The following is a 10,270-nucleotide window of genomic DNA, read 5'->3' as shown; positions in this document are numbered from 1 at the left end:
AAAGAAATTGCAAAAAAGTAATAAGAGAAACATAATGTGAAAAAATTATATATATATAGATATATATATATATATATATATATATATATCTATATATATATATCATAGTTTGTGGACTTTCCTACAGACTAAATAATATACACTGATTTGTGTTATTTTCAACAAAGAAATGTAGCAGAATACATTTTGGCCTAAATTTATGAAGAACAATTATTTATTTGAAAAATGTTATAACAGAAACAAAAACATGGGTTTCTTTTTCAAAATGTTTCTTTTTCCGTTAATTTATTTAAAAAAAAACAAAAAAACAGCGGTGATTAAATACCACCAACAAATGATATAAACTTGGGTACAATGTTGCATGACTGAGCAATTGTCATTCAAAGTACGAGAGTGCTGCAAATTGGCCTGGGCAGGAAGGGGGTGGTAGTGCCTGGTCTTGAAGTGGTTGATCCCATAGGGACTGCATGATTCTTAATCATCCTTGGTCAAAGCCAAAGTCCAGTCAAAGTGACATCAAGTCGCACTGAAGCGTGATGAAAAGTCGCAATGAAAGTCAATAAACAGTGTGAATGGAGCCTTAATGTCCATATAGGAAGGCAATAGTTGTCAGCAGAGCTCCCAATCATAACTGTGCAGTGCTTTCCTGCCCAGCATTTGTGCAGTTCCCCTTTAAATAAAACTCAAGCTACCAAAGATACACTAAAATTATACCGTCTCTACAGAGTTCAGCATCGCCCTTCTTATAAATGGCCACTTTGTGGCACGCTACGTCCTCATTGAATTGTAACACTAATATAGATGTGACGAACTGTTCCCTAATCATAGTCCCCTGCCCTCTTTAAAGATGTCGCCCGCTTAGCAGGTCAGTCCCATTGCCCTGTGTAAATATGGCGGACAGAGCTTCACGCACGGGGAGACGCAAGCAAGGTGACCTATGCCAGCCTTCGTCGTCTCTTTCTGGCGACGTAAGGCGATCCTATTGGCTGGGATTGCGGTAGTGTGTGTGTGTGCCTGTGTTCCCGGCGGCGTCTCACGAGATCCGGCGAGTGCAGTGACAGAGCAAAGAGCAAGATGGCGTCGCCGGGAGGTGAGACTCAGGTAAGTGAATTGATGAGCCGGGCCTCTATATAGAAGAAGAGGGGGACGCTGGGAGTGGCTGGGGCTCAGTGTCAGCATAGCAGCGTACGTTCATATAGTCTAGTGGCGATCAGCCTGATAGACAGACCTTCCACTCCACACCCATGGGTGCCTCCAGTCCATGGACAGTCCGATGGGGCCCCAGGCAGGGTTGGCCCTCCTGTCCATTCCATAGACATGGATAAGAATTGCAGTAGGCTCGGAGAAGCCGCCTGTGTCCATTGTGTGTATAGACATGGCCTCCATGTCATGTGATGGGCAGTGGCACAGCTTTGGCCTATTCTCTACCCCCTGATTGACTGTAGGAGTTTGGAGATGGGCCCCTGGACCTCCGCCGGGCCCTAGGCTCCTGCCTGGGTTGTTTTGGATGATGATCCCTGTGTGCAGTTCCAGGGACTGGAGGTCTGTCACAGGGGGTTCTGGCTGATCCTTCTAGGACCTGCCCAGGTTTTATATGTAAATCCTTATCACACGGATGATCCCATCGGATCCACTTGTCAGAATTATGGCTCCATGTAATGCTATGTGTGCACATGCTGCAAAGATTGCTGTGTCGCTGATAAGTGATCTGCAGATGGATCACTTTTCAGAGGTGTTTAACAGGGGGTGCCTCCTGTTTTAACCCTGTAAATGGAGCATTACTGTGCCACAGTGTGTCCCCATTTGCTTGAAAGGGTCCCATTCGGTGGGTGGTACTGCATGTTGAATGTGGCCGGGAGATAACATTTGGCACAAAGCATCCACTGCCTTTGGAGAGGATTTTCACCCTTTCTTCCTGTTGTTTGTCTTTTTCCTTCCTCACTTACCTGATGCTGAGCTGTGTACATTTAAGATGCTAGGCCATGCAGTGTATCCAAAGTCATTCTGCCGAGATTCTCTTCTCAGCAGCCACCGCCGGGTCCTGCGCCATGTTTCTTTGTGATGTCATTGGAAGGCTGAGCTGGCTCTTCCGAGTTTTGGTGCAGCCTTCCGATTGATGCACTTCTAGGCCCGCTCCCTCCTCTGTTAGTTAATGGGAGTGATATGCCGGATTCCCTTTGCCACTTGAGATGGGGGCACTACATATCCAAGGAAGCAGCGTGGGACCTGACGCCATTCCCTTATGCGAATTACAGAGGAGAAGGACCTGCTGAAACTAATTAGAAATACAAATGGAAAAAAAACATACACTATATTGCCAAAAGTATTGGGGCGCCTGCCTTAGTCCGTAGGGTTCAGTATTGAGTTGGCCCACCCTTTGCAGCTATAACAGCTTCAACCCTTCTGGGAAGGCTGTCCACAAGGTTTAGGAGTGTGTCTATGGGAATGTTTGACCATTCTTCCAGAAGCGCATTTGTGAGGTCAGGCACTGATGTCGGACGATATGACCTGACTGGCAGTCTCCTCTCTAATTCATCCCAGAGGTGTTCTATCAGGTTGAGGTCAGGACTCTGTGCAGGCCAGTCAAGTTCCTCCATCCCAAACTTGCTCAACACGAAGAGGCCACTGGTGCACAGTCATGTTGGAACAGGAAGGGGCCATCCCCAAACTGTTCCCACAAAGTTGGGAGCATGAAATTGTCCAAAATGTCTTGGTATGCTGATGCCTTAAGAGTTCCCTTCACTGGAACTAAGGGGCCAAGCCTAACCCCTGAAAAACAACCCCACGCCAGAATCCCCCCTCCACCAAACTTTACACTTGGCACAATGCAGTCAGGCAAGTACCATACTCCTGGAAACCACCAAACCCAGACACATCCATCGGATTGCCAGACAGAGAAGCATGATTTGTTACTCCAGAGAACACGCCTCCACTGCTCTAGAGTCCAGTAGTGGCATGCGTTACTGCACTGTGTTTGTGAGGTCAGTCACTGATGTTGGACGAGAAGGCCTGGCTCGCAGTCTCCGCTCTAATTCATCTCAAAGGTGTTCTATCAGGTTGAGGTCAGGACTGTGTGCAGGCCAGTCAAGTTCCTCCACCCCAAACTCAGGCATCCATGTCTTTATGGACCTTGCTTTGTGCACTGGTGCGCAGTCATGTTGGAACAGGAAGGGGCCATCCCCAAACTGTTCCCACAAAGTTGGGAGCATGAAATTGTCCAAAATGTCTTGGTATGCTGAATGTCTTAAGAGTTTCCTTCACTTTACCTAATGGGCCAAAACAACCCCACACCATAATCCCCCCTCTTCCAAACTTTACACTTGGCACAATGCAGTCAGGCAAGTACCCTTTTCCTGGCAACCATCGAACCCAGACACGTCAATTGGATTGCCAGACAGAGAAGCATGATTGGTCACTCCAGAGAACACATCTCCACTGCTCTAGAGTCCAGTGGTGGCATGCTTTACACCACTGCATCCAACGCTTTGTACTTGGTGATGTAAGGGTTGGATGAAGCTGCTCGGCCATGGAAACCCATTCCATGAAGCTTTCTACACACTGTTGTGCTAATCTGAAGGCCACACGAAGTTTGGAGCTCTTTAGCTTTTGACTCTGCAGACATTTGGCGACTTCTGCGCACTGTGCGCTTCAGCTGACCCCGCTGTGTCATTTTACGAGGAATATTTAGTAGCAAATAAATTTGACGGATGGACTTATTGCACAGGTGGCAACCTACCACAGGACCACGCTTGAATTCTCTGAGCTCCTGAGAGTGACCCATTCTTTCACAAATGTTTGTAGAAGTAGTCTGTATGCCTAGGTGCTTGATGTTAAACACCTGTGGCCATGGAGGTGATTGGAACATCTGAATCCTATGATTTGGAGGGGTGTCCCAATACTTTTGGCAATATAGTGTATGTGCAGCTGGGGGTGGGGGCTGTGGGATGGAGAGGAGGCAAGTTGCTATAAGGCTGGGTTCACATCTGTGCGGTTGGTGCCGCTGCGGATCCGCATGAAAATCCGTGCAGCCTCACTACCCGCACAGAGAAATGCGGACCCGCGGTTGGGTGCCATTACTTCTAATGGCATGCTGGCCGCACTGGAAAACGCAACTGTACTGGGAACCGAGGTTCCTGTGCGGGCTGCATTTTCAGAAGAAGTGCAGGGACTTCTTGTAAACAGATATTCGTCTATGTATATCCAGCTTTCCATAGATCTAATATGGGTCTGGAAAGTTTTTTGCAGCAAAAAATGACGGGCATGGATGTGACAAAAGTGACATTTGTTCTGTTCGGCTCCGATTCAGCAGGCGATCTGTAATCCCCTGCTGATTGGTCACAACCTCATTCTTTATGATTATACAGAATTTATATAGTGCCTACAGTTTGTGCAGAATTTTAGAAATAAGGGGGAACAGTACAGTTACAATACAATTCAAAACACTGGGGGTTAGGGGGGCCCTGTTCATGAGAACCTACCATCGAAAAGGGAGGGGTAAGCACGGTGTATAAGTGGTTAGCAGCAGGGTGGATTTGATTTAAATCACGGTTTAAATCACTAGTCAGTAAGGCTTGATTTAAATCCTAGTTTTCTACATAAAGACTAATTCTTGTTGGTATAACTTTAATATGCAAGTAGATGAAGATTTTTAGAATAACAACTTTTCATATTAGTTTTTTTATCCCCAGTTTAATAGGTTAATCATTCATATTTGGACAACTTTCCTGTTGTACTTAGGAGAAAATAATCATTACATTAATAATAACAATTCAAATAGATTTATTCAACTGAACCAATAACATTCCAGCATCCATGTTTGTAAACTAATTTGGCAAAACAAAATACATATATTTTAAGAAATTTAAGACTGTCAGCCCCTTCCTCCTCACACTTAGTTTCACTTTCTTCTTGTGCAGATCTATTCCACTCCAAACAATCAGAAAAATATTGTTTCTATTCTATTCACTGAACTTCTTGAAACTTAGCACTGAAGGGGTTGATTCTGTAGTCATAGGTTTGTAGAAGTTAGGATTAAGGTCTTTTTCTTAACTGTTCATGTTATAACATTTTTGCTGTGAAGAAGAGGCATGTAATTTCCGCTGAGTCAAATTCAGTTTTGAGAACTGCAAAAGTAAACCAAGCATCTGTGATAATATCTTGTAGGCAGAGAAACTGCCCAATAATCTTACAAAAACCTCTGGAAAAGCATGACATTGTGAATGGATTAATGAAATTTATTTACCAAAAAAATTAAACATATACAGCCTTATTCTACATAATTAAAAAACTAATCTTTATTTCATGATGGAATAACCTTTGGATGGTAATATATTTTCCTCAAAAAGCATTTTATTTAAAAAAAATCCGATTTAAATAAAAAAAATAAAAATAAAATTAAAAAAAAAAATCATTGATTTTTATCCACCCTGATTAGCACTTCCACCTAGCACTACGAGGGTCATTGATATGAATACCAACCACTGTACTACCTGCGCTGACTTTGCAATTTCTCCCTGTGCCCGTGTGGGTTTCCTCTTGTCACTCCACTTTCCTTCCACATTCCAAAGACTTGCTGGTAGGTTAATTGCTCTTGTCCAAATTGGCCCTAGTATGAATGTGAGTTAGGGACCTTAAATTGTAAGCTCCTTGAGAGCAGGAACTGATGTGAATGTTCACTATATATCTAAAGTGCTGTGTAAATCGATGGCGCTATATACAGTAAGTGCCTGTAATAAAAACAATAAGTGGTACAAAAGGTCAGAACGGTGAAGGAAGAGCTAACAAAGAAAGTAAAATTCCAGTTGCTAGGTAGAGGCGGAATAGGTTTTCCTGAAGAGATGAGTTTGAGAGGTTCTTAACCTGGGGTCCATGGACAGGTTTCAACGGGTCTGTATGGGTCAAATAAAAGTTTGCATTAACTATACAGCCTTACCCCTTGTCCCAATCAATAGTTTGATGGCCCCCTGTCGTTGCTTATAGTGCTGACCACTAAGTTCTCATGACTCATTGTTTGCCCATGTTATCATTTAACCACTTTACTACACCGCTATAGCCAAGTGATGGCTACAGCACAGTAGTCCAGTTCTAGGAGGGCTCCATATGACTACCTCCCAGAACATGCCCCCCACCCCAATTGGTTCCACTAGATTTTAGTTAGGGGTATCAGACTAAAGGGGGGCTGAAAACAAATGCATGCCACACTTTTAAGATATTGATTTGTAAAATATTTTGAAAACCATTTATTTTTCTTCCACTTCACAATTATGTGCCACTTTGTGTTGGTCTATCGCATAAAATCCCAATAAAATACATTTACGTTTTTGGTTGTAACATGACAAAATGTGGAAAATTTCAAGGGGTTTGAATACTTTTTCAAGGCACTGTACCTTGCACTGAAGATTTTGCCACAGCAAGGAATTAAGAAAACACATAGCATTTGCATATATCCCATTCAATTCTATGGAATGCAAATTTAAAACGCCCAGTCCCAAACTCGCATAGAACCATTTCTTTAAACCGCAATACAAGTCTCCCGCATATATCTGATCTATATATTAAATTCACTGTCCCTCACTGTCTGAGCCCCGGTTCACACAAGAATTTTTGAGATTCAATTTGTGAGTCCAAATTTGCAGTGGGATGCTGGGCTGAAAGGAGAGGTCCAATTCCAGGATTACACCTTGCACCATGGTAAATGGGGAAGGACTGTAGATTGTGCAATTGATGAAAAAGTTGGGTGGTGTGATATGGGGAGAAGAAATATGAGCTCCATTATGGAAAGACTAAGTTTGAAGAAGTAGTGTAACATATGTTAATTATGGTCAGGGAGGCTGAAGGGATGAGCTGAGGAGAAAAAGATTTGGATGTCATCAGCATAGAGATGGTATTAGAAACCATGGGAGATTATGAAGTAACCAAGAGAGGAGGTGTAGATATTGAAGGACAGAGCCTTGGGGGGTACTTGAAGGGTAAAGGAGAGAAGATGTAAAGTTGTAGGTGACAGTGAAGGAGCACGGAGATAGGTAGGAGGGAAGGTCTAGCATATAACAATATACAGTAATAGAGGTTTCAAAATATTACACCTTTTTATCAACAGTGCCTTTGCCTAAGTTTAAAATATGAGATTGGTTTTGGTTGAGAATCTTCACTCAAATTGTGTAAACGTTCTCTTTAATTATCTTAATCCTATGAAAATGCTTTTTCCTATGCTTTTTCATCTCACATGATTGAATAGTTCAAATTGAGCATTCACACACTTTTTTATGTTCAGTTTCTCTGCACCTTTATTAAATAAGCCTCACTGCCATCAGTTTTATCACTCTGTAAGAGGAGACTGAGCAGAAGCTTATTATTATTATACAGTATTTTTAAAGCGCCAACAGTTCGTTCAGCGCTGTACATTACAAAGGGGAACAGAACATGTGACAGAACAATAACAATACAATGCAAAACATGAGGGGATTGAGGGCCCTGCTCTTTCGAGCTTACAATCTAGGAGGGTGGGGATGGTGGCACGGGAGGAGAAAGCTGTGGGGGATGGAGTGGTAGGAAGAGTGGAGGAGGTCGGAAAGTTAGCAGGGGGTGGGGTAGGCTTCCCTGAAGAGGTGGATTTTCAGGGTGCGCCTAAAGGAGAGGAGAGTAGGTGATAATCTGATGGGTTGGGGCAGGGAGTTCCAGAGGATGGGTGACACCCTGGAGAAGTCCTGGAGGCGGGCATGGGAGGAGGAGACCAGGGAACTAGAGAGAAGGAGGTCTTGTGAGGAGTGGAGTGTGCGTGCTGGGTGGTACTTGGATATTAGGTCAGTGATATAGTTTGGGGCAATATGATGGACAGCTTTGTACGTCAGTGTTAGGATTTTGAATTTGATCTGTTGCGCAATCGGAAGCCAGTGGAGGGATTGGCAGAGGGGGGTGGCGTAAACGGAGCTGTTGGAAAGGTGAATGAGTCTGGCAGCCGTATTCAGGATCGACTGAAGCGGGGATAGCCAGCGGCGAGGCAGGCCAGTAAGGAGGGAGTTGCAGTAATCGAGTCGTGATATGATGAGGGAGTGGATGAGCTGTTTAGTGGTTTCTGGGGTTAGGAACGTGCGTATTTTGGCGATGATGCGGAGGTGGAGTCTGCTTGAGTTTGTTAAAGATTGGACTTGGGGCTGGAAGGATAGGTTGGAGTCCAGAATGACACCAAGTACTCTGGCCTGCGGAGCGGGATTGATGGTGGCATTGTTGGACGTGATGGAGAAGTCAGTGGGGTCCAGGCTGGGGGGAAGACAAGAAACTCGGTTTTGGAGAGGTTCAGTTTAAGGAAGTGGAGCGACATCCAGTCTATGTCGCTCAGTAGGTGTGTGATTCGGGCAGAAACTGAGGGGGTGAGGTGGGGGGTTGAGAGATAGATTTGTGTGTCGTCGGCATATAGGTGGTAGTTGAAGCTGTGAGAGTGTATGAGTTGGCCAAGGGAGGAGGTGTAGATGGAGAAGAGAAGTGGCCCGAGGACCGAGCCCTGAGGGACCCCAACAGAGAGGGGGAGTGAGGGGGAGGTGGTAGCATTATAGGTAACGCTGAAAGAGCGTTGTGACAGGTAGGATGAGAGCCAGGAGAGAGCAGAATCTCTGAGGCCGAGGGAGTGTAGTTTTTTGAGGAGGAGGGGGTGGTCGACTGTGTCGAAGGCCACGGAGAGGTCAAGGAGTAGGAGCACTGAATAGTGGCCATTAGCTTTGGCAGTTAGGTCGTTGGAGAGTTTGAATAAGGCAGTTTCGGTTAAGTGTAGGGGACGGAAGCCGGACTGTAGGGGATCGAGGAGGTTGTTGTCGTTGAGTTGAGAGCTTAGGCTGGTGTAGACTAGGCGCTCGAGGACTTTGGATGTGAATGGGAGCAGGGAGATGGGTCTGAGGTTGTTCTGGTCATTGGGGTCCAGGGAGGGCTTTTTAAGTATGGGGGTGATGTGTGCATGCTTCAGAGGGGAGGGAAAAGTGCCGGAGGAGAGGGAGAGATTAAAGATGAGGGGGAGGGAGGTTGTAGGAGTTGTGAGGGGATAGGGTCGAGGGGGCAGGTGGTGAGGCGGGCATCAGAGAGGACCTTGGAGACTTCATCGATGGTAGTAAGGTCAAAGGTGCGGAGTGTTGAAGGGGCTTCAGTATGAGGAATGTAGGGTGGGGTGGTAGTGGAGGTCAGAGCAGTGATGGGGCCGTGGGAGAGGGGTGATGAGGGGGTAGCTGAGTGAGGGGCAACGGGGTTGGAGGGAGTTTGAGCAGTGACGAAGTCCCTGCGGGTTATGTTGAGGGAGAGGGGGGATGAGGGGGTAGCTGTGTGAGAGGGGACGGGTTGAGAGGGAGTGTGAGTTGCGGCAATGTCCTTGCGAATTGTGTCAATCTTGTTTTTGAAGTGATTGGCAGTCTCAAGGGCGGTGAGTGAGGTGCTGGGTGGAGGTGGGGGTGGAGAGAGTAGAGAGTTGAAGGTGGAGAAGAGTCAGCTAGGATTGTAGGAGAGGGCCTTGATGAGGGTCAGGAAGTAGGCTTGTTTGGCTGCATAATTAGAGGTGGGACCCTTAAAGTTAAATGGTGGGCTCACCTTGCCTGGTAAAATGGTCCTCGGTACATTAGTAGAGATCTTCCAAGTGCTGCTATGTTATGCAAATATGGTTCCCAAGTTTCATGGGTAAGTCTGGACTCCCACCCCATTCCTTCATCCTGTTTGCTGTCAGATGCAATATTGAGCAGTGGTTTTTGTTTTTCTGATTTAGGCCCCTTTCACTGGAATGGTTGGATTTCAGCTTTTAGCTGCAGTTAAAGGAACTTATTTATCGCAGCTAAATGTAGACAATGCACCCCTTTGGTTCCATTCACACACTGCGTTTTTAGCATCGTTTTTATAACTTGCGGTTTTATGCGTTTAGGAAAAATAAAGTTGACAGCGTCCCGGAGCGATGTACTGCATCGATCTATACATAAACGCAGGTAATTGCAGTAGAAAGAAAAAATAACTAAACAGTTGCTATATAAAAGGCAAGAATTTACTAAAGAATTTACTAAACGCAGCCACATGTAATCGCAGATAAACGCAATGTACAAACGCGAGTGATCTCTGTGCCAAGAGTGTTGAAATGTCAAAATATAAAAATTCATTTACAAGTGGCTGAACAACTGTCCGTGTGAAAGAGGCAGTCATTTGCACCATATGTAAATCTTTCACCAACTGGTGTTTTATACTTTGTCGGACTTTATGCAGCAATTTTAATGGTTGATGAATTTTCCACATATTAACTCGTTTAGTCATT

At 45.0% G+C, this 10,270-nt stretch overlaps 1 protein-coding gene across 1 annotated transcript in view; it reads left to right on the top strand.

Annotated features, from left to right (window-relative positions):
* Positions 1–967: 967 nt before the first annotated feature.
* Positions 968–10,270, top strand: part of CLPTM1 (CLPTM1 regulator of GABA type A receptor forward trafficking) — a 60,003-nt gene continuing 50,700 nt past the window's right edge. The window contains exon 1 of the mRNA XM_089651991.1: positions 968–1,101. Within this exon, the coding sequence (XP_089508117.1) occupies positions 1,075–1,101 (27 nt within the window). The 5' untranslated portion in view covers positions 968–1,074. The remainder of the gene's footprint in view (positions 1,102–10,270) is intronic.

This window comes from Staurois parvus, unplaced genomic scaffold (assembly GCF_062004578.1).
Source record: "Staurois parvus isolate SC_StPar_1 unplaced genomic scaffold, SC_StPar_1.0 ptg000668l, whole genome shotgun sequence".
NCBI lineage: Eukaryota > Metazoa > Chordata > Amphibia > Anura > Ranidae > Staurois > Staurois parvus.
Note: the sequence above shows the minus strand (reverse complement) of the source record. Positions and strands in the feature narration are given on the sequence as shown.